At 48.3% G+C, this 27313-nt stretch overlaps 1 protein-coding gene and 1 long non-coding RNA gene across 13 annotated transcripts in view; one reads left to right on the top strand and one right to left on the bottom strand.

The window, feature by feature from the left end:
• Positions 1 to 27313, bottom strand: part of LOC310851820 — a 626966-nt gene that overhangs the window by 557416 nt on the left and 42237 nt on the right. The window lies entirely within an intron of this gene.
• The window catches only part of RYR1 (ryanodine receptor 1), a 224394-nt gene continuing 201049 nt past the window's right edge, over positions 3969 to 27313 (top strand). For 10 of the 12 annotated variants that reach the window (XM_083753553.1, XM_083753561.1, XM_083753551.1 and 7 more), the window contains exon 1: positions 3981 to 4190. In XM_083753553.1, coding sequence (XP_083609679.1) covers positions 4140 to 4190 — 51 coding nt within the window. In that variant the 5' untranslated portion in view covers positions 3981 to 4139. Of the gene's footprint in view, positions 4191 to 27313 lie in introns of all 12 variants that reach the window. The other 2 variants (XM_083753557.1, XM_083753554.1) reach the window with 1 other exon arrangement.

Below are 27313 nucleotides of genomic sequence, written 5' to 3'. Positions count from 1 at the left end.
AAAGTGCAAGTAGATAAATAGGAACCGCTCCGGCAGGAAGGTAAATGGCGTTTCCGTGCGCTGCTCTGGTTCGCCAGAAGTGGCTTAGTCCTGCTGGCCACATGACCCGGAAGCTGTACGCCGGCTCCCTCGGCCAATAAAGCGAGATGAGTGCGCAACCCCAGAGTCGTCTGCGACTGGACCTCATGGTCAGGGGTCCCTTTACTTTACCTAATACAGACCCAAGTGTGTCTTTTAATTGTAGTAGAGAGGCTGAAATAGAATTTCACCTCCCCAAGGATTAGAGAGACTCTGTCCGCTTTCCAAAGAGGTTGTTTCAGCTAACTTGTACAGAATATACATGCACACTGTCTTGCCAGCCCCTTCAAAGTAGTTGCATGAATAGTGATGTATCCGAGCCTCCTTCCTTTCCTGGGGAGTGTCACAGGTGAACCCTCCTCTCCTAACCCAAGATGAAGGTGGGACCCTATTTTCCTCCTTAAAAGGTTATACTAGTAGTGTAACACTAAGAACATAAAGAAGACCCCTGATTGCAGGATGAGGCCAATGGCTGATCTAGTCCCACATCCCTCCTGATGCTTCCAGCAACTGATGATTTATAGGATTATAACCTGCCTTGGGAACTTTAGGGCGAAGGGTGTGCAAGAAACCCGATAAATGATAACAACACTTTGAGAAGCTCAATGGAGGTTCGTTTTAGATTCAGATTTAGGTTTTTTTGCTTTTGTAAAAGCAGGCTGGCTACAGTAAATTTAATTTATCACACATATACCCCCCCCCCAGAAGAGAATGCCCAATGATGTTTATTGTTTATTTGTAGTAATATTTGAACCCCGCTGTGCCATATCTCAAAGTGGATTGCAGCAATAAAAGCACAGAACCATAATCAGGAGAAAAAACATTCTGGGAAATGATATATAATGAAATGGGGAAAAAAATGCTTAAAATACAGTGATACCTCAGGTTACATATGCTTCAGCTTACAGACTCCGCCAACCCAGAAATAGTACTTCAGGTTAAGAAGCTTTAGGATGAGAACAGAAATCGTGCTCTGGCGGCACAGCAGCAGCAGGTGGCCCCGTTAGCTAAAGTGTTGCTTCAGGTTAAGAACAGTTTCAGGTTAAGAACGGACCTCCGGAACGAATTAAGTACTTAACCCGAGGTACTACTGTATTTTAAAAACAACAACAGAAGCTTTCTTATTAGGAATTATAGGTACCAACATCCCAAAGGAACAGAAAAGGCTTTTAATGTATGGGACAAGAACCGCTCAGATGTTACTGGTCCAGAGATGGAAAGAATAACAAGTACCAGAGATGAATGACAAGCTAAGCTGATGGCAAAATTGACCGGAAAGCTCAGGAACCAAGAAGACTTCAATAAACTTCAATAAAGAATAGGGAACATTTATAATTTATCTAGGAGACCACTGCAAGCAGATGAAAACATGAGCAGGCTTTTGATAACACTTGTATTGTAGCAAATATCATGGACAATATAAAGGTAAAGGGACCCCTGACCATTAGGTCCAGTCGTGGCCGACCCTGGGGTTGTGGCGCTCATCTCGCTTTACTGGGCGAGGGAGCCGGCGTACAGCTTCTGGGTCCTGTGGCCAGCATGACTAAGCCGCTTCAGGCGAACTAGAGCAGCGCACAGAAACACCATTTACCTTCCCGCTGGAGCGGTACCTATTTATTTACTTGCACTTTGATGTGCTTTCGAACTGCTAGGTTGGCAGGAGACAATGGACAATATGGAGAGATATAAAATATGGAATATGGACTATGGAAATATGGACTATGAAAGAATGGACCATAAAGAAGGCTGATCGCCGAAGAATTGATGCCTTAGTATTATGGTGCTGGAGGAGACTCTCAAGAGTCCCATGGATTGCAAGAAGATAAAACCTCTCCATTCTGAAGAAAATCAGCCCTGAGTGCTCACTGGAAGGACAGATCCTGAAGCTGAGGCTCCAATACTTTGTCTGCCTCATGAGAAGAGAAGACTCCCTGGAAAAGACCCTGATGTTGGGAAAGATGGAGGGCACAAGGAGAAGGGGACGACAGAGGATGAGATGGTTGGACAGTGTTCTCGAAGCTACCAGCATGAGTCTGACCAAACTGCGGGAGGCAGTGGAAGACAGGAGGGCCTGGCGTGCTCTGGTCCAGGGGGTCACGTAGAGTCGGACACGACTAAACAACAAATGAAATAATATGCAGTTGAAAAGCTTGACAATAGGACCCATGGAGGAGAGGGTGGGAAGTATGGAGATTCAGATAAATCTCAAAAAATGGATATGTATTTTGTATTATTATAATCCTACACTTGTAAAATCAAAAATCATCTGGGAAAAAAGACTAATAGATAATTTAAAAAACCCACCATTAAACAGTTAATAACAGACACCAGTTAACCATTACAGTGGTACCTTGGGTTACATACGCTTCAGGTTACAGACTCGGCTAACCCAGAAATAGTACCTCGGGTTAAGAACTTTGCTTCAGGATGAGAACAGAAATCGTGTGGTGGCGGCAGCAGGAAGCCCCATTAGCTAAAGTGGTGCTTCAGGTTAAGAACAGTTTCAGGTTAAGAACGGACCTCCAGAATGAATTAAGTACTTAACCCGAGGTACCACTGTACAGAATATAAGAAGAGCCCTTCTGGATCTGGCCAAAGGCCCATGGAGTCCAGGATCCTGTTCTCTGCAAGCAGGATCTGAGCACCAGAGCAACTCCCTTCTGCAGTTTCCAGGATCTGGTATTCAGAAGCTTTGCTGGCTCCGACTGTGGAAGGGGACAATATCCTGGCTCGTAGCTGCTGACAGCCCCCCAGGAATTCCTCTTTTAGAGCCATTAGAGGATGCGTTCAATGCGCTGGATGAATCATAGCATCATAGAGTTGGAAGAGACCACAAGGGCCATCGAGTCCAACCCCCTGCCAAGCAGGAAACACCATCAGAGCACTCCTGACATATGGTTGTCAAACCTCTGCTTAAAGACCTCCAAAGAAGGAGACTCCACCACACTCCTTGGCAGCAAATTCCACTGTCAAACAGCTCTTACTGTCAGGAAGTTCTTCCTAATGTTTAGGTGGAATCTTCTTTCTTGTCGTTTGGATCCATTGCTCCGTGTCCGCTTCTCTGGAGCAGCAGAAAACAACCTTTCTCCCTCCTCTATGTGACATCCTTTTATATATTTGAACATGGCTATCATATCACCCCTTAACCTCCTCTTCTCCAGGCTAAACATGCCCAGCTCCCTTAGCCGTTCCTCATAAGGCATCGTTTCCAGGCCTTTGACCATTTTGGTTGCCCTCCTCTGGACACGTTCCAGTTTGTCAGTGTCCTTCTTGAACTGTGGTGCCCAGAACTGGACACAGTACTCCAGGTGAGGTCTGACCAGAGCAGAATACAGTGGCACTATTACTTCCCTTGATCTAGATGCTATACTCCTATTGATGCAGCCCCTCCTATTGATGAATCCTATTGATGAATTGATGAACTCCTATTGATGAATCCCCCTTGAGGTCTGCTGAGCCTGATGCCTCCCTCTCTCCTCCCGATGCTCCGTGGAAGTTGGCAACAGGTAGAAGCCGTGCCAGGCTGCGCCTCTCCTTCGAATCGTAGGCTCCCTAGGGGTCATCTAGTCCAACCCCCCTGCGATTCAGGAAGCATCCCTGACAGATGACCCTCCCCCAGGGAAGGAGACCCCGCCACCCCTCCTGGGTTGGGGGAGCTTTTTCCGCAGCCGGGCAGCGGACAGGTAGACTGCTCCTGGCCAGTGGAGGCGCCACCGACCCCTGGCGACCGCAGCGGCGAGAAAGATCCCCCTGGTGATGAAGGAGGCGAGAGATCTGGTGGCGAGAGATCCACTGCGACTTCCCTCGCCCCATCCTTCCCTCGCTCGCTCCCTCCTTCCCCTGTCCTTCTCCCCGCCCTCCTCCGCCCCTTCTCCATCCCCTCCTAGGGGCGGTCCGGGGGGCGGGGAGCCGGCCGGCTGGCTGGCTGGCGCTGCTGGAGCCGGGACGCTCCGCTAGTGTCTCCGCGGCTCCCGGCAGCTGCGAACGAGCCGGCCGAGCAGGGCGGGCGCCCCACTCTTTCCAGCTGCCCCCCAAGCCCAGCCCCCCAGCCCAGCCCAGCCATGGCCGAAGGAGGCGGCGAAGGAGAGGATGACGTCCAGTTTCTCCGGACCGTGAGTCTTTAATTTTTGGAGGGGGGGGGGAGTGATGGAGGAGAAGGAGGAGGAGGAGGAAGATTTTGGGGAGGAGGGAAAAAAACACAGGGAAAAGGGGGAGAGGAGGGGAAGTGGGGTGCGTGAAATTAGGGGTGCAGGGAAAAGGCAGCGCAATGCTAGTTAAGTTGGGGGGCGCGCCCTATAGCCCCACTTCCCTGGCAGCGAGCCCCACGGAATTCAAGGAGACTTGCTTTCCTGGGGGGAGGCGTTAGGATTGAGCTGTGGGGCAGGGGCAGGTTGGGGTGGAGGGCTGAAGGACGAGCTGTGGGGTGGAGGCAAGGAGGGCCCTGTATGGAGGGGGTGCAAAGTTTGGTGTTCAATATGGGCATGGAGTTTGAAGGGCAGAGCGAGCCTGGGGGAGAGACCCCTGGCTGGGGAGAGGTGGGGGGGCTCGGTTGCATCTGGGGGTGACCCCTCCATGTGCCTACGGAGCTCTGGCTCTTTCCAATATCTTCCGTGACCTTCCTCAGGTCTGATCTTCTGTGCCAGCCTTTCCCAACCTGGTGCCCGCCAGGTGTTTTGGGACCACGCAACACCTGGAGGGCACCAGGTTGGGGACACCTTCCTGCTCTGTTGCTTGTGTGTTCAGGCAACTAACCTTTAAAAAAGAGGGAATAATACTTATTTTTGGGGAGGGGGAGCTGGGGAATCCTGCACGCTTCAGAAAAGTCTTCGGAGGGTTGGTTTCCTTCCTTTAAAAATAAAATAAAAACAGGGCCTTTTGTTGAACGTGAATTTGGAGCTTGGCAGGGCGCAGGTGTGATTGGCAGGCAGGCGTTCTAAACGGCAGAGATAAATTAATAGCGGTGAGCAATATTCAGGCACCGTCCTGAGCAAGTTCGGTGAGGGGATCCTCTCTCCGGGACCCTCAGCCTCCCTGGGGAGGACATCACGGAGCAGGTTAGGGGCCTTGATCTCTCTCTCTCCCTCCCTCCCTCCCTCCCCCCTCTCTCCATCAGCGGGGGCTAAATTTAGAGGCAGCCCTGTTGTCCGTGGGACGTCAGTCACCGATCTGCTTCGGAACAGGTGGTACCCACAGTCGGGTTGGATCCGACCCAGTTCCTCAATTCCCCCTCCTCTGCCCACTTCCATGTATGAACCCAAGACAGCCCTGTTGCTCAAAGGTCCATCTGGTCCAACATCTAGCCGATGGGGTGTTCGGCTGCGGGGCACGAAGGCCGCAGACCCTGCCCAATCTTCCTTTTCCTTGCTCCCCCCTCCCTCCGCCCTGAAGTCGTTCTCCCTTTGGATCAGGAGGATCTACCTGTTGAGCTGTGGATCTGTTTTGCTCAAGCTCAGGCTGTCCGTTCCCCGTCCCTAAATAATTTAGGCCCAAGAGGTTCTGATCGCTGTGGTTTCCTTGGGGCAGAGCCACCACACATGGAGGACAAGTCCATTGATGGCTACTGGTTCTGCTCAAGGGCCAGGGGCAAAAGTGCTTCTGAATCTCAGCTTCCGGAAGCTCTTGGGCTCAGGTGGGCTTCCCAAAGGCATCTGGTCGGTCCCTGTATGGACAGGATTCTGGAATACATGGGCTACTGGCCTGATCTGACAGCCAGACTCTCTGTATTTTCTTAATATCTTAGTGTGGCCTTGAGAGGTCTCCATGACATGCACAGAAAGCAATGACTTAGGAGGGAGAATGCAAGGTTGTGCAAAAGAGGGAATTCTCTGTTTTAGCAGGAAACTGTGGCTGCCAATGGGCTCCTGTGTCCTGTGTCCGTACGCTCTGGGTGGCATGGGGTTAACGCCGATCCTTTCCTGGCCTCTCCAGTTACTAACCTTTATTTATCCCGGGCTGACAGCTGGGCGCCATTCATCACAGGGTGGCATCTCAGGTTTAGGGCGGGAGTGGTTGGACTTCTGTGGGGGTCAGGGAAAGGTGCTTTGCTTGGGAGGGTTGCACCCTCAAAGGGTTAAACCGGGCCTGGGCTGCAAGATGATCTTTGGTCATAGACTGAGCACATCGGAGGGGCAGGAGACCTCCTTTCTCTTTGATCAGGCCTGGTAGTTGAGTCCCGTATGTTGGAACCACACTGCTTCGCTCTCTTCCACCCCCAATGAATCATGGGAATTGTAGTTTAAGAGTGCTCCCAGCTGTAGTTCTCTGAGGGGTCAACCCCTGTTCCAAGGATTCTTTGGGAGAAACCATGTGGCGTGGCTATTTCCTGCGATTCATTTGTGGGGTGCGAATGGATGTTGCTTGGATGGTCACAACAGGTAGCAGTAGAAACCTGAGCTTGAAGGCAACGTCAGAAGCTCAGATATCTAAGCTTGGCGCCACACGGATTCTCAAAACCAAGGTTGTGGTTGCCAAAATGGAACGCCCATTTGCCATCTTGGGGGCAAGATGTCTCAAAAGTCTCGTTTTTCAAATGATGGACTGACTCAGATAACATCTGGCTAGTTCAGAGGACTACCTTGAGCTAGGTTCAAGAGTTTTGAGAACTTACAAGAAGAAAAGTCACTCAATCCAGCGACCTTCCACATATATATCGGCCAATTCCGACCTCTTTTTCTGAATGGTGACTGCTCAGTCTGCACAGAAAAAATGCGTTTTGGTTCCAGAAATTCATTCCGAGGGTGCAGATAAATTAAAAATTGATAGAATTCTACAGGATTGGGTATTAGTGTGTGAAAACAGTCAAGATCCAATGTTCCTGGCATCCAGGCATCTTCACTTGGTCACAAGTGGTCGAAAGCCAGGTGCCAAACGCTCCTGGCGACTGGCTAATTTCTAACACAGGCTGAAGGACAGCATAAACTATGGAACTCACTCCCACTTGAGACAGTGATGGGTGCCAACTTGGATGAACCTTAAAAGAGGATTGGACAAGTTCGTGGAGGAAGGCGGCTATTGGTGGCTCCTAGCCAGGATAGCAATGTTCTGCCTCCATCGCTGCAACAGGCAATGCTTCTGAATCTCAGCAGCCGGAAACCACAGAGTCTTGTGGTCAGATCCTGCTTGCACAGGCATCTGGTCGGCCACTGTATACTAGCCTGGATGGGCCATTGGCCTGATCCAGTAAGGCTGTTATTATGTTCTTAAGGAGGCAGGCATGGATCTGGGTATTTGTCTAGGGAGCATGGAAGGAGGAGGTCAAAGACATTTTTAATATAAGATGCTAAGAAGTGCCTGTTCTCTGAATCAGGCCAAAGGCCCATCTAATCTAGCGGCCAACCATTAACAAACTACAGTTTGTACCCTTAACAAACTAGTTATCTGAAGTGTGCGTGCACACGAAAGCTCATACCAGTAACAAACTTAGTTGGTCTCTAAGGTGCTACTGGAAGGAATTGGCTTAGGGCCCTCATATTTACAGGACCGCCTCTCCTGGTCTGCCCCACAGAGGACCTTAAGGTCCATGAATAACCATAGTTTAGAGGTCCCGAGCCCTAAGGAAGTCAGACTATCCTCCACCAGGGCCAGGGCCTTCTCAGTGATGGCTCCGACCTGGTGGAATGCTCTGTCCCAGGAGACCAGGGCCCTGCAGGATTTAACCTCCTTCCGCTGGACCTGTAAGACAGAGCTATTCCGCCTGGCCTTTAATTTGAATTCATCCTGATCTTCTATTTCCCTTCTCTTCCCTACCCCTCTCCTTTTATGAAGATTTCCCTCTTTGAGACCCACAGCTAATTCTCCCCTGGCCTCCTCGCTGGCCCAAGTAGGACTAATTCAGCCAGCTAGCCCTGGGGATTATCTAATGCTTATTAGATGGATTTCCCCTAAATTGATTTCTGAACTTTGAATTTTATTGTTCTTCATGTTTTTATACTGTATTTTATGCTGCTTTTACAATCACGTGTTTTAAATTTGTTGTTAGACGCCCTGAGCCCGGTTTTTGAACCGGGAAGGGCGGGGTATAAATAAAAAATTATTATTATTATTATTACAGTTCCCAGAATTCTTTGGGGGAAGTCACGTGCTTTAAACGTGCATGTATGGTGTGGGTCTGCCCAAAGTCTTTGAGTCTCTCCATACTTTGCCTCCAGTCCAGTTCCCACATGAACTGAGACAAAAATATTTCATTCTCCCTCCGTACCACCAGCAGAAGACCTGGCAGATTCCTAAAATGCTCTTCCACGAGCACAGCAGCAGAAACTAATTTAGAACAGTATAAGCTATGTGAGAGTCAGTAAGAATTATTCGAAGAAGCCTTTGCAGAATCAAAAGATCTCCACAGCCGATCAAACAAAGAATCTGCTGGCTTTCCCCTAGCATAGCTGTCAACCGTCCCTTATTTGGCGGGAAAGTTCCCTTATCCCAGCGCTGTGTCCCGCTGCTGTCCCTTATTGATGATGTCCCTTAAATTTCCCGGGTTTCAAAGGAAGCAGCTCCTCTCCCTCTCTCCCTGCCGCCAGGGAGGAGGGAGGCTCCAACTGTGTTGCTTGGCTGTGTTGCTCACCCAATAAGAAGTCTGAGAACGACTGGGGGTGGAGCTTGCATGCCTTGTGCCAATCAAATTGGCCGCGTTGCCTGGGGAATCGCCTTTGCTCAGCGCTTCCCAGCGGAGAGGTGACGGTGGTTTTCCTTGCTGCATCCCCTTTGCTGGGTTGCTGCGCTGTGGGAACCACCGCTTGAGGCTTTGTTTGGCTGCTGGTTGACTAAAATCCCTTATTTTGGCTGCTGATCCCTTATTTTCGAGGCTGCTGGTCCCTTATTTTCAAATCTGTAAGTTGACAGCTATGTCCCCTAGGAGGGCATCCCAGAACCGCACATCACAAGGCCCTGTCCCCTGGGTGCAACCACGACTACATTTTCCCAACACAGTTAAAGTGTTAGGTTGCCACTTTAAACAGTCATGGTTTGCCCCTAAGAATTCTGGGATCTGTAGTTTGTGAAGGGAGCTGAGAATTGATGGCGGACCCCTTTATTCCCCTTGCAGAACTACAACTCCCAGATTTCCCTGGGAAGAGGGATTAGTTGTTAAACCACTCTGGGACAGAGCTGTCAATTTTTCCCTTTTCTTGCGAGGAATCCTATTCGGAATAAGGGAATTCCCCTTAAAAAGGGGGAAACGTTGACAGCTATGCTCTGGGAACTGTAGCCCTGTAAGGAGAATAGTGTGTGTGTGTGTGTGTGTGTGTGTGTGTGTGTGTGTGTGTGTGTGGAGGGTCTCCTAACAACTCTCAGCACCCTTAACAAACTACAGATCCCAGAATTGTTTGGCAGAAGCTGTGATTGCTTCAAGTGGTATCACAGGGCTTTAGATCAATGGTGTGGATGCATGGCGTATGGTGGGCAGAGAGAGAATGGTCCAAACCTCTGTCATTTGCACCAGGAAGAAGGGAGCGAAAGATTCCTTTACTTGATTGGAAAAAAAGATGTATACTGTGGGAATTAGATGAAGACTTGTGAGCTGCACCGGGGGCTGGATTGAACCCTTGTGTGTCTGATTGCCTGTCCCTATTACAAGGCTGGAACTTCCTCACCTCTCTCTAGAACCACGATGCACAGAACTGCACTTAGCCCACATTCACATTTAATAATAATAATAACAATAACAATAACAATAACAATAACAATAACAACAATAATATTTATACCCTCCCCAGCCAGAGCTGGGCTCAGGTCGGCTAACACCAGTAAAATTACAGTAAAATCATAATGGGGGGGGGGGGTGGAAACAATTTAAAACACAGGTTAAAATGCCATTTAAAATGCAGCCTCGTTTTAAAAGTAGCCCATACATCAAAACCATAAGGGTCAGACTGAGTCCAAACCAAAGGCCAGGTGGAACAGCTCTGTCTTGCAGGCCCTGCGGAAAGATCCCGCAGGGCCCTGGTCTCTTGTGACAGAGCGTTCCACCACGTCGGGGCCAGCACTGAAAAGGCCCTGGCCCTAGTTACAACCAATCTAACCACCTTGCGACCTGGGACCTCCAAAATGTTGTCATTTGCGGACATTATGCGTTAGGACACCACTTTAAGCAGTCATGGCTTCCCCCAGAGAATCCTGGGAACTGTTGTTTGTTAAGGGCGCTGAGAGTTGTTATGAAAGCCCCCTTCTTCCCCTCAAAGAGCTCACAGTTCTCTGAGTGCTTTAACAATCAATCCCTCTTCACAGAGGACTCTGGGAACTGTAGTTCTGGGTGGGGGGGGAATAGAGAGGCCCTCTAACAATGCTCAGACCATAGTTCCCAGAATTCTCTTGTGGGACGCCATGACAATTCTAAAGTAATATCATTGTGATTTAAATGTATGGTACAACTGTGGCCCTAGACAGTCTATAATAATATGCATGCTTTTTTCTTTTTAAGAGAAAATTCTGTGCATGCCACAAGGACTATAAAAGCCATACTCTAGGTATTTTTACAGTGCTGGGTTAGACCAGGGCTGTTTAGTTCCCAAAACTGGGGAGAAGCTTCTTCTTAATGCAGCCTGAAAACAGTCACCGTCCTTGGCGGGCTTCGCATTGTTGACTCATCCTCAATTTGTTATCCTACTACGGTGGCAGTTCAGATTCTTCATCCAGAAACTGCAGATTCTCCTCCCGGGAAATCCAGAGTCAGCACTTGCAGGATTTAATAATGCAAATTCAAAAAAAAAAAAAGGGGGGGGGGCTGGGAAAAGTCCTTTCTCTTTGTCATGTTGCCTCCTTTTTTTTTTTTTTGGCATGGAGCTCCCTTCTCAACCTGAAACCATAGAATTTTGTATTATTATTTTTTTGCAAACCGATGGCCACAGCAGGTCTACCAGCCTTCCCAGAGAGGTCTGTCCTTGCTTCCGTTATCCACACACTTGGAACATCCAGGCTGGACTGCTGTAATGCCTGGTCCGTGGGACTGCCTTTGAAGACAGATGGGAAACTTTATTTATTTACTTTATTTTTACTTTTTAAATTAGATTCATATACTCCCCTTCGTTAGAAGATCTAGGTTGGTTAGAGCGTGGTGCTGATAACGCCAAGGTTGCAGGTTCGAGCCCCATATGGGACAGCTAATAATAATAATAATAATAATAATAATAATAATAATAATAATAATAATAATATTTTTTTATTTATAGCCCACCCATCTTGTTCCATCTGCAAATTCCTGCATTGCAGGGAATTGGACTAGATGATCCTTAGGTTCTCTTCCAATTCCAAGATTCAATGATTCTGTGGCTGTTTTATTACAAGTTTTCTTTTAATAACCCATTGTGGTTGTTTATGCATCGTACTTTTATTCTATAAATCACCTTGTGAGGTTTTTGTCCTCGGAGGTAGTCTATAATCCCTAAATTTGTAAACAGACCAGACCCTGCTTAGTTTGTAAATATGCTAGCAGTTTTATTGCTTAGTTATTTATAAAACTATATATATATATACCTCTTGATTGTAAAACAACAACAACAGCCACAACTTCAGAGCGGTTTACGAGAAAAATAAAACAATGAAATTATCTGTTAAAAGTCTTCAAAAATAATTCAAATCATTGACAAGATTTTAAAAGAAAGAACCCAGATCAGAACACATGCCTGTGTCCTGTGTGTCTGGGCAGGCTTGCCTAAACAAAAATGTTTTCAGCAAACACCAAAAGGAACACAGCAAAGGGGACTCCCTGATGTCTGTAGTCACAGGGAGTTCCAAAGGGTAACTGGTGCCATTTAAAATGCATTTACAATGAATAAATGATGGCTCTGGAGGACTGAGACTATTGGTAAGGTGGGGAGAGGGGTGAGGGCTAGGATAGATATGGAAGAACTGTAGCTCAGTGTTGGACCTCAATGAAGGTTGTGGGTTCGATTCGTGTCATCTCCAGGTAGGGCTCAGAGTCTCACCTGCCTGGAGAGCTGCAGCTAGTGAGGGTTGTCACCAATGTGAGTCCTCCTCAGAGTAGACCCACTAAAATTAAAGGACATGCATGAGTCCCACCATGCCCTGCTTAGGTCAATTACTTTCAAAGAGTCTACTTTGTGTAGAAGTGAGTTGGCTATGGCACCATTGGTCTTCAAGGATCATTGTGTTGGGAGCCAGTGTTGGGTCATGCCCTGATCATTGGTGGCACCATTTGTTGTTGTTGTTGTTTAGTTGTTTAGTCGTGTCCAACTCTTCGTGACCCCATGGAGCAGAGCACGCCAGGCCCTCCTGTCTTTCACTGCCTCCCGCAGTTTGGTCAAACTCATGCTGGTTTGAGAACACTGTCCAACCATCTCGTCCTCTGTCGTCCCCTTCTCCTTGTGCCCTCCATCTTTCCCAACATCAGGGTCTTTTCCAGGGAGTCTTCTCTTCTAATGAGGTGGCCAAAGTACTGGAGCCTCAGCTTCAGGATCTGTCCTTCCAGTGAGCACTCAGGGCTGATTTCCTTCAGAATGGAGAGGTTTGATCTTCCTGCAGTCCATGGGACTCTCAAGAGTCTCCTCCAGCACCATAATTCAAAAGCATCCATTCTTTGGCGATCAGCCTTCTTGATGGTCCAGCTCTCACTTCCATACATCACTACTGGGAAAACCAGAGCTTTAACTATACGGACCTTTGTTGGCAAGGTGCTGTCTCTGCCCCTTCATGGATCACTGCCTTGTTGTGGCGAAGGGGCTTGAATAACTCAGAGAAGCTATGAGCTATGCTGTGCAGGGCCACCCAAGATGGACAGGTCATAGTGGAGAGTTTTGACCAAACGTGATCCACCTGGAGCAGGAACTGGCAAGCCACTCCAGTATCCCTGCCAAGAAAACTCTATCGACAAAGACAACAGGTGGCATCATTGCCACCATACAAATATAGGGCGAAGAAGAAGAAGGAGTGAATTCCCAGGTGTAGGTTTGGGTGCACTCTGGGCTGTAGAAGGTGAAAGACTAATTGGTGTAGACAAGAGATGGGGAGCCTCTGGTTCTCCAAACATCCTTGGACTCCAGGTCCCATCAGCCCCAGCCAACATGGCCTGTGGACAGGGATGATGGGAGTTGGAGTCCAGCAGCGTCCAAAGAGCCACACGTTCCCCATCCCTGGTGTAGACAGTAGATGGACCAGCAGTGACCTGGTTTGGGGTAGGGCAGTGTCCTCTGTTTCTAAGTCCACATGGGCCAGCCATTGGTTCTCAGTACGTTTCTGAGCACAATTCAAAGTGTTGGTGTTGACCTTTAAAGCCCTAAACGGCCTCAAAGGCCCAGTCAGTATACCTGAAGGAGCATCTCCACCCCTATCATTCTGCCCGGACACTGAGGTCCAGCTATGAGGGCCTTCTGGTGGTTCCCTCCCTGCGAGGTTACAGGGAACCAGGCAGAGGGCCTTCTTGGTGGTGGAATGCCCTCCCATCAAATGTCAAGGAAATAAACAACTATATGAAGGCAGCCTTGTTTAGGGAAGTTTTTAATGAATGATGTTTTAATGTATTTTTAATCTTTTGTTGGAAACTGCCCAGAGGTATATTATTATTATTATTATTATTATTATTATTATTATTATTATTATTATTACTATTACTTCCACCACATGTGGGTTGCCATGAGACATAGCAGAGGGAGAGGTCATCAGCTCTGAGTTTTGGCTCCCAACTCGCTTCTGCAATTTCAAGCTGACATTCCAGATTGAAAGGGACTAGAAACTTGTTTAAATTAAATAAGGAACGGGGGTGAAATTTGTAATTCTTCTTAAAAACCATTGTAAACAGTTAAAACTGTTAGTAGGATTGGAATAACACTTAATGGTGAATTTTGGACTATTATCAAAGATGCAGGAGGAAATGATTTAACAATAGGACCCACAAAGGGGAGGAGGGGAAGTCCGGAAGATTCTATGGAATCTTGCTTCTATGTTGTACGTTGGATATTTGACTGTAAAATTTTGATCTGAAAAACCAAACAAATAAATTCATAACAACAGAAACTTGTTTAAAATATATGAATAAATCCCACCCCCCATTATATAAATGCAGCTGAGCTCATCTAAATGCTATGGATACTTTCCACCAGTGAGTATGTGGGACAGGCCCAAGTATCTTTGGTAACATGTGCACCAATATTAATTAATTAATTGTAATATTTATATGCCACCTGTCTGATTGGATTGCCCCAGCCACTATGGGATAATAATAATAATAATAATAATAATAATAATAATAATAATAATGGGGCGCGGGTGGCGCTGTGGGTTAAACCACAGAACCTAGGGCTTGCCGATCAGAAGGTAGGCGGTTTGAATCCCTCCACTTGCCTTGCAAATTCTGTGGCTGTCTGGATTGGGACCAGAGCGGGCCAGCAAATGGTCAGTGGCAGCAGGGATGAGGGATGAGGTGGAGCTACTGAAATCGTCTTACTCGTGCTCCTCCCAAAACATGGGAGCCTGTGTCTTCGTTATAGGTTTGCACGTGAAATTAGCTGCTGGCAATATTTGACGGGGATCTCCCGATTTAATCTTCCCACTATCATCCTTAAAAAGAAAACAACATCCAGGATTTTTCCTGAATAATCCTTCGGGGCCCACCCCAAAATCAAAACACAGGGTGTTTTAGTATTTTAGTAGTTAGTATAGTTTTGCCATGGGTGCAGGTCGTGAGACTCTTGCTTTTTTCTCAGGGAAAGAAGATATTTCCATTCTCCCAAGACACAACCATCAATATGTTTTCACTGGGAAAATCCAATTTCACGTAGTGCATCAATTTTTGCTGGCTTTTTCTCTCTCTCTCTTTGCCTCATTCCCCACTCAATTGCGTGAATGACTCATTTCCTGAGGGTGCCTTATTTTTTAAATCGGGCACATGCCACCCTGAGCCTTTCAGAAGCCGCACGATGGCAGGTAAAAATTCAACAGGCGAGGTTTCTCCCAGCCGGACAGCTCTGTCCTTTTTCACTTGTCTCATGCCTTGTTAAAGGTACAGTGCTTTTATTATTCTTTTTTAAAGCCCCGTTTCAGATAGCTTTATGGCTCATGTGTAAAACGGAAATAATAGTGAGGTAAAAAACACACACCAAATGCTGACATCATATTTTGAGTAGCCGCCTTCTTGAAAGTAGCTCTATCTCCTGAGCCCTCCTATACAAAAAGGCAAAGCGTTTCCCATCATTTCATCTCCACTATCATGAAACAGGCAATAGTGCCGGCTTGTACATTACCCCCTAAAGAAATGCCCAGCTAAAGAGAAGACACAGAATTGCACGTGTTAATTCATAGGCAGAGTTGCAATGTTAGAAATAATTGTTGTTTAGTCGTTTAGTCGTGTCCGACTCTTCGTGACCCCCTGGACCAGAGCACGCCAGGCACGCCTGTCTTCCACTGCCTCCCGCAGTTTCATGATTGTAGCTTCAAGAACACTATCCAACCATCTCGTCCTCTGCCGTCCCCTTCTCCTTGTGCCCTCCATCTTTCCCAACATCAGGGTCTTTTCCAGGGAGTCTTCCCTTCTCATGAGGTGGCCAAAGTCTTGGAGCCTCAGCTTCAGGATCTGTCCTTCCAGTGAGCACTCAGGGCTGATTTCCTTCCGAATGGAGAGGTTTGATCTTCTTGCAGTCCATGGGACTCTCAAGAGTCTCCTCCAGCCCCTGAATTCAAAAGCATCAATTCTTCGGCGATCAACCTTCTTTAGGGTCCAGCTCTCACTTCCATACATCACTACTGGGAAAACCATGGCTTTAACTATATGGACCTTGGTTGGCAAGGTGATGTCTCTGCTTTTTAAGATGCTGTCTAGGTTTGTCATTGTCATTAGAATTAATAACTATGGCTTAAACAGAAATACAATACTTCTTCCATAAGTGAGGTCTAGGAACTGAGGCCTGCTAAGCTATGGCTTCATTGGCCTTTGAGCCAGAGGTCATAACATCCAGAAAAGGCTTGAACCTTGCTCCCCCCTGCTTCAGATAATAATAATAATAATAATAATAATAATAATAATAATAATAATAATAATAATAATTTATTTGTATCCTGCCCATCTGGCTGGATTTCCCCAGCCACTCTGGGCGGCTTCCAACAAAGATTAAAAATACATCAAAATGTCACACATTAAAAACTTCCCTGAACAGAGAGTTCCCTTCAGAGAGTTCACAACACTTCCCCCCCCCTTTTACTCAAAAGAGGTTTATGGAAAAGAAACAACCAACATTCAGTAGTACAATAGCCGTAATGCATAATAAAATACTATGCATCGTAGCTCACATTTGCCATAGTTGTAGCTCGACCGTTTGAAATCAAAAGCTATGGCTAACTGGAGTCCATTAATTTCAACAGGCCTACGCTTGAGTAGAACTATAACCTTATAATATCCACTGTAACACCTAACCAGTTCAATCGCTTCATACAGCCAAGGTTCCTGAAGCAATTTACAGGGACGATAACGTACGAAACAGCGTGGCTGATAACAAAAATCCCTTCAGATGGACAAAAGATACGTGCCAAATGTTATCTGCCACGAAAAAAATCGCACGCTGAGCCAAAATAACCACCTCACCAGCAAAAGAATGAATAAACGTCAAAAGCCAGTTGGCGAGTGCTTGTTTGCATATTTACCTGGTGCCGGAAGAGTGGCAGAGTTGGCACCTGTCAGTTCATTTAAATGGTTCTTTGCCAATCTAGACCAGATGTTTTCAACTGCAGCTCTTATCGCTCTTAGCCATATGCTATGGTGGGCGTCCGAGGAGGTGCAAGGGGAAGCAGCAGCCTCCCCGTAGTTGATAGAAGCATAATTCACAAATTTCCAGCTTCCGTTAAAAAAAAGGAAGTTTTTAGCATTTGTAGAACACTGAGGTCCAGCACCAAGGACCTTCTGGCGGTTCCCAAGCTGCGCGAAGCCATGTTATAGGGAACCAGGCAGAGGGCCTTCTCGGTGGTGGCACCTGACCTGTAGAACGCCCTCCCATCAGATGTCAAAAGAAAAGAAATACTACCAGACTTTTAGAAGACATCTGAAGGCAGCCCTGTTTAGGGAAGCTTTTAATGTTTAACAGACCACTGTATTTTAATACTTTGTTGGAAGCCACCCAGGTGGGCAGGGTATAAATAAATTATTCTTATTCTTATTCTTATTAAACCTGAGATGTGAGACAAAATGCAGAGGCTATTTTTCTTTTCTTTGTTTGAAGTTAGCCTACTGCTCCCTTTCAGTGTTTTACTCACACACACACCCAAAATCCCCCATATATACCATAATAAATCTGTTACTCTTGCTGGGAATATCCAGTAGGGAAAACACTGTTGTGCCACTGTGAGAACGAGATGCTGGACTGGATTTGCCAATACAGTGGTACCTCGGGTTACATACGTTTCAGGTCACAGACTCCGCTAACCCAAAAATAGTGCTTCAGGTTAAGAACTTTGCTTCAGGATAAGAACAGAAATCGGGCTCCGGCGGCGCAGCAGCAGCAGGAGGCCCCATTAGCTAAAGTGGTGCTTCAGGTTAAGAACAGTTTCAGGTTAAGAACAGACCTCCGGAACGAATTAAGTACTTAACCCGAGGTACCACTGTAAAGGTTTGAAAATCTGAGAATCTGAAGATGCTGTCCTGATCCAGTAGCCGGACTCTTAAGGTTCTTTGGTTTTGGTTCCATGGGTTGATAACCTCTCTGAAAATGGTTCATCTAAAGCAGCCTGTGTCCTCTCCAGATGCTAGGCATGGGTAGGCAAACTAAGGCCCGGGGGCTGGATCCGGCCCATCGCCTTCTAAATCCAGGCTGCGGACAGTCCGGAAATCAGCGTGTTTTTACATGAGTAGAATGCGTCCTTTTATTTAAAATGCATCTCTGGGTTATTTGTGGGGCATAGGAATTTGTTCATTTCCCCCCCCAAAATATAGTCTGGCCCCCCACAAGGTCTGAGTGACAGTGCACCGGCCCACGCCTGAAAAAGTTTGCTGACCCCTCTGCTAGGACTACAACTCCAGCCATCCTGGCGCTCATGGGAGTTGTATTCCGAAACATCTGGAATGTACCAGGCTAGCTGAGTGGAAGAGGGGTTTTTTTAGGCAGCGCAGTTTTTCTCACCCTGGTGTGACGAGTTGCACCGTCCGAAATCATCTCTGTGCAGCTCTGAACAGCACAATAACCCCGGCACCCCGTACCCCTATATGTGGGTGCTAAGATGTATGGAAGTGAGAGCTAGACCATACAGAAGGCTGATCGCAGAATAGAATGGATGCTTTTGAATTCTGGTGCTGGAGGAGACTCTTGAGAGTCCCATGGACTGCAAGAAGATCAAACCTCTCCATTCTCAAGGAAATCAGCCCTGAGTGCTCCCTGGAATGACAGATCCTGAAGCTGAGGCTCCAATACTTTGGCCACCTCATGAGAAGAGAAGACTCCCTGGAAAAGACCCTGATGTTGGGAAAGATGGAGGGCACAAGGAGAAGGGTAAGACAGAGGACGAGATGGTGGGACAGTGTTCTCGAAGCTACCAGCATGAGTTTGACCCAACTGCGGGAGGCAGTGGAAGACAGGAGTGCCAGGTGTGCTCTGGTCCAGGGGGTCACAAAGAGTCGGACACGACTAAACGACTAAACGACAACAAACAGCAAAAGTTTGTGGACAAAGCTTCATTCCCACTGGGTCCTCCGGGGCAGCCTGTGTGTGTGTGTGTGTGTGTGTGTGTGTCTTTCGCCTAAAAGGCATTCCCGAAGCGTCCTCGAGGCCTGTGTGTCTGTGTGTCAGCAACTTTCCCTGCCTCCAAGCTATGTGCTTACCCAGAGTTTGCAAGAATGCTTTGAACAGGTGCAGCCTCCAAAAATACTCGTCCCCCGCCCTGCCTTAAGCCTGTGGGACTGGCGGTCGGAGGAGGAGGGTGACATGGGGTGGGGTTGACCCAGGATGGTAGGGCGAAAGGGAAATGGGGAGGAAAGTCCCTCTGTTTCCAGCACAAAAGCCCTGCTGGGAAATCGCCCGTCCTCCGCAAATGTTCTTTCTTTCTCGAGATTGCCTTTCTGCTGTTCCTCAAGGTCACTTTCAGAGGAGGCCTTTTCCCCTCTTCCAAGCCTTTTTGTCCTGGAAACCCGTTCTTTGAGGGTGCTTCCCCTAGGGTGGGGAGCGCTGGAACAAAAAAAAAAACCATTGCCTACCTAATTGCTTTTTTAGAACCGTGAATAGCTGGCTATTCCTCCTGGAGAGCAGTTTCCTATTTTAAACCATCTGTGTGCCCTTAGCAAGCAAAGTTGTACAGGGAGAGATCGAGGAGGCGGGGGTGTTAGTTTCCCCTCAACCCCCTTAAAGCTCAATAATCTGGAGGGGGGAGTGGATTTTCTTCATGTATGTGAACCTGGGGCTTTGGTCCTTGCCAGCCTTCTTCCAGATCTCCCTCTCTCCTTCAGAAAAGCCTTTTGACAAAGTTTGAAGGCTTTCGCACCATACGCAATCTCCTGTTCTTTTGGCTCCTGGCATGCCTGTGCGTCAGCAGATGGGGAGAGAGAGCCAGGCTTAAGCGGGGGCAAAGAACCAGAGGAGGGGAAGAACTGGAGAAGACAACTTATGCCAGCCCTCATTCTCGACCTGGCAGCATCTAGAGGGCACCAGATTGGGGACGTCTGACTTTCGTGCCAAACCGTTCTCTCCACGCTGCTTCATACACACACATGTTCCGGGCGAAATGTACTGTCATTGGGTTCTGCTTTGTTTTTTAAAAAAGATTCCTGTTGCTTTTTTCAGTGAGTTTGGTTCACACATTCAACTGCGACTCCAGGGTTGAGAATTCAAGGGGCTGCGAACTGGAGCTTAGGGGGTACCAGCCAGCTGTGCTGACGCGACGCGACGCGTTTGCACACTCATCCTTCTCCGTGATGTCATGAAGGTTGTATGGATGGGGTTTCCCCTTCATGCAAATGAGTGATAAACTGACCCACAGTGCAGAATCAACCCCATTTTGCCTGGATATGGGGTGCGGAGCCTGTGTACAGTGGTGCCCCGCAAGACGAACGCCTCGCAGGACGGAAAACCTGCTAGACGAAAGGGTTTTCCGTTTTGGAGGCGCTTCGCAAAACGAATTTCCCTATGGGCTTGCTTCGCAAGACGAAAATGTCTTGCGAGTTCCTGCGGGGTTTTTTCCCTTCCCCCCCCTTTTCCTAAGCCCTAAGCCGCTTATCAGCTGATCCGCTAAAAGCCGCTAAACCGCTAATAGCGCTAATCCGCTAAGCTGTCTGTGGGCTTGCTTCGCAAGACAAAAAAACCGCTATACGAAGAGCCTCACGGAACGGATTAATTTCGTCTTGCGAGGCACCACTGTACCTCCAGATGTCGTTGGACTTCAGATCCCATCATCCCCACCGACGGCCATGCGAGCTGAGGCTGATGGATGTTGTAGTCCCATCAATCTCTACAGCAGGCACCCCCAGACTCGGCCCTCCAGCTGTTTTGGGACTACAATTCCCATCATCCCTGACCACTGGTCCTGTTAGCAAGGGATGATGGGAGTTGTAGTCCCAAAAACTATCTGGAGGGCCGAATTTGGGGATGCCTGCTCTGGAGGGTTGGAATGGGTTCCCCCATCTCTGTTTCATAGATTTCCCTCTGTGCCAAATTGTCTTTTCCTGCTCTGTTGGCCATGCTGCTAATTCCTGCTCTTCTAGGTTCCTCAGCTATGCTTTTCCTAAACCGCAGCTTGGGTAAGCTTCCTTTGTCTCTGAATCGTTGCCAAGAGTCCAGCGCAGAGAGGTGTGTCAAAACCCTCTTTCTTGCAAAAGAAATGGAAAGGTGGAGGGTGGTGGTGTTTCTGAGCCCAGGATCTGTGTTCAGATTCTGCGTTCAGGGGCAGAGAGCTTTCTGATGTCCTTGAGATTCTGTTTGCATCTGTCTTGGGAAAGCGAGGTTCTGGCAATCGCTGTGTGCCCACCTGGCGCAGATCACCTTTTCCATGGGGCCGCCGGATGCGAGTCAAGAACATACCGTATTTTTCGCTCTCTAAGACACACCAGACCACAAGATGCACCTAGTTTTTGGAGGAGGAAAACAAGAAAAAAAATATTCTGAATCTCAGAAGCCAGAAGAGCAAGAGGGATCGCTGCACAGTGAAAGCAGAAATCCCTCTTGCTGTTCTGGCTTCTGGGATAGCTGCGCAGCCTGCATTCGCTCCATAAGACGCACACACATTTCCCCTTACTTTTTAGGAGGGGAAAAGTGAGTCTTATAGAGCGAAAAATATGGTAATTCTCACGCCTTGGCCAAACCGGTCTCTTGAGCGAGATGGTCTGGCCTGCCGTTAATCGTCCCAAGTTCTCCTGGCCAAAGAAAAGTTCTTTAGAGTGCCAGGAACAAACAACTAATATAAAAAGCAATTGCAACGTGATTCTGTGCAGAGCCACAATTACATATACGTTTAAAGCCCATTCAAGGCCAGTTTAAAGGCACACGACTTCCTCCAAAGAACCCTGGGAACTGTAGTTCCTGAAGGCTGCTGCAAATGGCAGCACCGTGGAGGGGGAAACTACAGTTCCCATGATTCTTATGTGGGGGAGATGTGTGTTAAATATGCCCAGGATATGAATAGCGTGGATTCGAAATGGGACTCGGCCCACTTTTATTTCCTCCTCCTTGGCAGCCCCCTTCCTCCCCGGGTCAGGGCTGGTTTTTGGGAATGCGTCAACTGCTTGCCTGTGTGGTTGTGGGTTAGTGGGACTGGCTGGGTTAGAGGGGCAGCGGAGAGGCTGATCTCTTTGCAAACAGCATAGCCCCGGGCTGATGCTGCACATTCTTTGGGCAGAAATAGGACAGCCGTGAAATGCGATCTCTGGGGAGGAATTCAAGCAGAGCATGTGGTGGGACATGGCTTGGGAGCCCAGTTAGGTGGGATGGAAACAGCAAGAGTGGAGTTGGAGAGGCAGAGAGAGAGAGATTGAGGGTGGCCTTGGTTGTTGTTGCTGCTGTTGTTACATGTACAGTGGTTGTTGTTGTTGTTGTTTAGTCGTGTCCGACTCTTCGTGACCCCCTGGACCAGAGCACACCAGGCACTCCTGTCTTCCACTGCTTCCCGCAGTTTGGTCAAACTCATGCTGGTAGCTTCGAGAACACTGTCCCACCATCTCGTCCTCTGCCGTCCCCTTCTCCTTGTGCCCTCCATCTTTTCCAACATCAGGGTCTTTTCCAGGGAGTCTTCTCTTCTCATGAGTTGGCCAAAGTCTTGGAGCCTCAGCTTCAGGATCTGTCCTTCCAGGGAGCACTCAGGGCTGATTTCCTTCAGAATGGAGAGGTTTGATCTTCTTGCAGTCCATGGGACTCTCAAGAGTCTCCTCCAGCACCATAATTCAAAAGCATCAATTCTTTGCGGATCAGCTTTCTTTATGGTCCAGCTCTCACTTCCATACATCACTACTGGGTACCTCAGGTTAAGAACTCGTTCTGGAGGTCCGTTCTTAACCTGAAACTGTTCTTAACCCAAGGTAGCACTTTAGCTATTGGCGCCACACTGCCACTGCATGATTTCTGTTCTCATCCTGAAGCAAAGTTCTTAACCTGAGGTACTATTTCTGGGTTCGTGGAGTCTGTAACCTGAAGCGTCTGCAACCCAAGATACCACTGTACAGTCATACCTCGGAAGTCGAATGCCTTGCAAGTCAAATGTTTTGGCTCCCGAACGCCGCAAACTCGGAAGTGAGTGTTCCAGTTTGCGAACGTACTTTGGAACTTGAATGTCCGACACGCGTTCCGCCGGTTCCAATTGGCTGCAGGACCTTCCAAGCCACGCCTTGGTTTCCGAACGTTGTGGAAGTTGAACGGACTTCCGGAACGGATTCTGTTCCACTTCTGGAGTGCGTCTGTGTTTGTATCCTGTCTTTCTCCCAAGCTGGGATTCAAGGTGGGAATCAACATTATAACACAGGAAGTACAGTGGTACCTCGGTTTAAGAACAGTCCAGTTTACAAACTCTGCAAAACCGGAAATAGTGTCCTGGTTTGAGAACTTTACCTCGGTCTAAGAACGGAATCTGAATGGTGGAAGGGCACCGGCGGCGGGAGGCCTCATTAGGGAAAGCGTGCTTCGGTTTAAGAACGGTTTTGGTTTAAGAACAGACTTCCGGAACAGATTAAGTTCGTAAACCGAAGTACCACTGTAATACAAAACTCCATGGACAAAGACAACAGGTAAATAAAAATACAAACTAGCTAAAAGCAATAATTAAAACAATATTTTTTCAAATTAAAAAGGGAAAGCTCAGTTGGTTAGAGCGTGGTGCTGATCTCCCAATGGGAAAGCTACATATTCTTGCAATGCAATGGTTGAACTAGATGACCCTGGGGGGGGGGTCCCTTCCGACTCTATGATTCTTTGATTTGTTTGCAGGGAGATCACACGGCATTTTATACTTAATGGGCCCTCACTCTGACTTGTTAGACGATGTTGAGCCAAAGCAAGTATCATACCATACTTTCCAGTGCCATTATCCCATTGCTTTCCATATCTCAAAAACAGAATTGACCTGGAGTGGGGTTTGGGGTTTTGTGGGGGGGCGGACCAGGTTTATTCTGCAAGAGCTTGCAAGCGCTGCCTGCAGTTGCCACGATGTGACTGAATGCCCCCGCGCATATTGATTCACATCTAGGCTTAATTTAAGTGGGAATGACATGCTCCAGCTCATTAGCTAAATGAAACGTTAATATTGCCTATTACCTTCTTCAGCTATTGGGTGCCAGATCTCAGAGGGGAAGACAATTCTCCTGGGATCTTCCCGAATAATTTTACAAGCTGTCAGTTTCTTGCTATTTTAGTCTTCTCCCAGACCTTGTTTAATTACTCTCTCTTGAAAGGGGTTAATACAGTAGTTTCCTAACTGGGGGCTGGAGCACACTAACACGGCACAAGAAATGAATTAATTTCAAAAATTACAAAGTTCCCAGGTGACCGAGGGGCTCTGCTCACAAAGGAGTCTGCTTGTTGTGTCTCTGCATGCTTCCCCCTTCTGGCCTGGCATTCGTTTTGCTAGCCGTTACTGCAGAGTGGGCACAACTCTGCAACAGGTAGGATTTGGTCAGAGATGCAGCAGAATAACCTGCCCGCAGAAGAGGTTGCCTGTTGTGTCTCTGCCATAGCTGTCAACTTACAGATTTGAAAATAAGGGGCCAGCAGCCTCGAAAATAAGGGATCAGCAGCCAAAATAAGGCATTTTCCCAGCACAGGTATGTTCAACTTCTGAGCCCCTCCAAGCCAAAGGCAGAAAGCCCAGCCAGCAGCCAAACGAAGCCTCAAGCGGTGGTTCCCACAGCGCAGCAACCCGGCAAAGGGGGTGCAGCAAGGGAAACCACCATCACCTCTCCGCTGGGAAGCGCTGAGCAAAGGCGAGTCCCCAAGCAACGTGGCCGATTTGATCAGCACAGGGCATGCAAGCTCCACCCCCCAGTCGTTCTTAGACTCCTTATTGGGTGAGCAACGCAGTCAAGCAACACAGTTGGAGCCTCCCTCCTCCCTGGCCGGCAGAGAAGGAGGGAGAGGAGCTGCTTCCTTTGAAACCTGGGAAATTTAAGGGGCATCATCAATAAGGGACAGCAGCGAGACACGGCGCTGGGGTAAGGGACTTTCCCGCCAAATAAGGGACAGTTAACAGCTATGGTCTCTGCATGAGTTGTCTGTGAGGAGGAAGACCAACCTAGCAGTTCAAAAGCACGTCAAAGTGCAAGCAGATAAATAGGCACCGCTCCGGGGGGAAGGTAAACGGCGTTTCCGTGTGCTGCTCTGGTTTGCCAGAAGCGGCTTAGTCATGCTGGCCACATGACCTGGAAGCTGTACGCCGGCTCCCTCGGCCAGTAAAGCGAGATGAGCGCCGTCACCCCAGAGTCGGCCACGACTGGACCTAATGGTCAGGGGTCCCTTTACCCTTTACCTACCTCTCACTTATATGGGACGCAGGTGGCACTGTGGTCTAAACCACTGAGCTTAGGACTTGCCAATCAGAAGGTTGGCAGTTCGAATCCCCGCGACGGGGTGAGCTCCCGTTGCTCTGCCCCACCTCCTGCCAACCCAGCAGTTTGAAAGCACGTCAAAGTGCAAGTAGATAAATAGGTACCGCTGCGGCGGGAAGGTAAACCGCGTTTCTGTGCACTGCTCTGGTTTCGCCAGAAGCAGCTTAGTCATGCTGGCCACATGACCTAGAAAAACTGTCTGCGGACAAACGCCGGCTCCCTCAGCCAGTAAAGCGAGATGAGCGCCGCAACCCCAGAGTTGTTTGTGACTGTAGCTGTCAGGGGTCCTTTACCTTTACCTCTCACTTTCTCTGACCACCAGATATGCTGGCTGGGACTGGTGGGAGTTGGATTGCTGGAATGCTCAGAGGACCACAGGCTGCCCATTTTCGTTATAAATCAATGTTTTAGGACTGCTGCTCCCATCATCTCTAACCATTGGTCCTGCTGACTGAGGAGGATGGGAGTCCAGCAAGGTTGGAACTCTGCCTTTCCTAATAATAATATTACTAATAATATTTATACCCTGCCCATCCGGCTGGGCTTCCCCAGGAACTCTGGGCAGCTTCGAACAGAATATTAAAATACAGCAATGCATCAAACATTAAAGGCTTCCCTAAACAAGGCTGCCTTCAGATGTCTTCTAAAAGTCTGGTAGTTGTTCTCTTTGACATCTGGTGGGAGGGCGTTCCACAGGGCGGGTGCCACCACCGAGAAGGCCCTCTGCCTGGTTCCCTGTAACTTGGCTTTTCTCAGTGAGGGAACCACCAGAAGGCCCTCGGCGCTGGACCTCAGTGTCCAGGCTGGACGATGGGGGTGGAGATGCTCCTTCAGGTATACTGGACCAAGGCTGTTTAGGGCTTTAAAGGTCAGCACCAATACTTTGAATTGTGCTCTGTGTTTTCCCCCCACCCTTTGATTCAAAGAACTTCCTTCTGCCCCAGAGATAGCCGCGTTATCCGCAAAGGATTCCCTGTACCATACAGCTGTCTCTTCCCCAGAGCCAGCTGCAATTCTGGTCAGGAATGTGTGGAATGACAAGGACGCAAAACCTTATATTTCCGTGCCCCAGCTATCATCGAGTCCCAGTGTTTCTCGTCCCCTCCCTCCATCCCCATAGCTAAGAAGGAAGCTCATTAGCGCAGAGAAAGTTCTGGAGGAGAGCAGCTGTTCTTCCAGCAAAGGCCTCCGCTTGGGTTGTGAAGCCCCTGAGGGTGGAAAAGAAAATCCTTAGAATTTGCTGCATTCTCTTCCCAAATGGACCGGGAAAGGGTTGCGGGGGCAGACTTTCAATTGCCCTCCCAGCCTTTTCACCTCTTAGTTTATTTTTCCTGCTGCGATTGAAGAAAGAATTAGGTGGGAGGCGAGTGGAAGGAGCCTGGCGGAGGCCGGCCTGCCTGCCTAAAGGCCTAAGAGAGCGGGTTCATTTCTGCACAAGATTTGCAAAAGCATTGGATAGGTGAATAAAGTGGGAACAAATAACGCCGTTAATAGCATTTTATTTTACTTTTGCAATGGCTTTTAGTGTTCTCCGAAGCACTTTTGAATCCATGCACCCGCTGTAATCCGTTCACAGCAATCCATTAGAGATAGTCGGCCCATGTCATTACCAGCCCATGTTGCGGATGGAGAAACTGAGGACTAAAGACCTCCTCCAGGCATCCTGATCATTGAGCATTCGTCCTGCTTGCAGTGTTATGCAGTGATTAGAGGAAGTCTTTATTGAGAATTCGTTCCGATTTCTTTGCCAGGTGGTAATATGTCGAATCCCTGCGGCGGGTGCGCTCCCACTGCTCAGTCCCAGCGCCTGCCAACCTAGCAGTTCGAAAGCACCTCCGGGTGCAAGTAGATAAATAGGGACCGCTTACCAGCGGGAAGGTAAACGGCGTTTCCGTGTGCAGCTCTGGCTCGCCAGAGCAGCGATGTCACGCTGGCCACGTGACCCGGAAGTGTCTCCGGACAGCGCTGGCCCCTGGCCTCTTGAGTGAGATGGGCGCACAAGCCCAGAGTCTGTCAAGACTGGCCCGTACGGGCAGGGGTACCTTTACCTTTACCTTTAATATGACGGCGAAGAACAAGTACAGTGGTACCTCAGGTTAAGAACTTAATTCGTTCTGTTTGTACTGTTTAGCTCCGACTTGTATTGTTGTTGTTTAGTCGTTTAGTCGTGTCCGACTCTTCGTGACCCCATGGACCAGAGAACGCCAGGCACCTCTGTCCTCCACTGCCTCCCGCAGTTTGCTCAAACTCATGCTGGTAACCTCGAAAACACTATCCAACCATCTCGTCCTCTGCCGT

This window comes from Podarcis gaigeae, assembly GCF_964106915.1.
Source record: "Podarcis gaigeae genome assembly, chromosome: 8".
In the NCBI taxonomy this organism is placed as follows: Eukaryota; Metazoa; Chordata; class Lepidosauria; order Squamata; family Lacertidae; genus Podarcis; species Podarcis gaigeae.
This window is presented reverse-complemented; position numbering and strand designations above follow the sequence as displayed.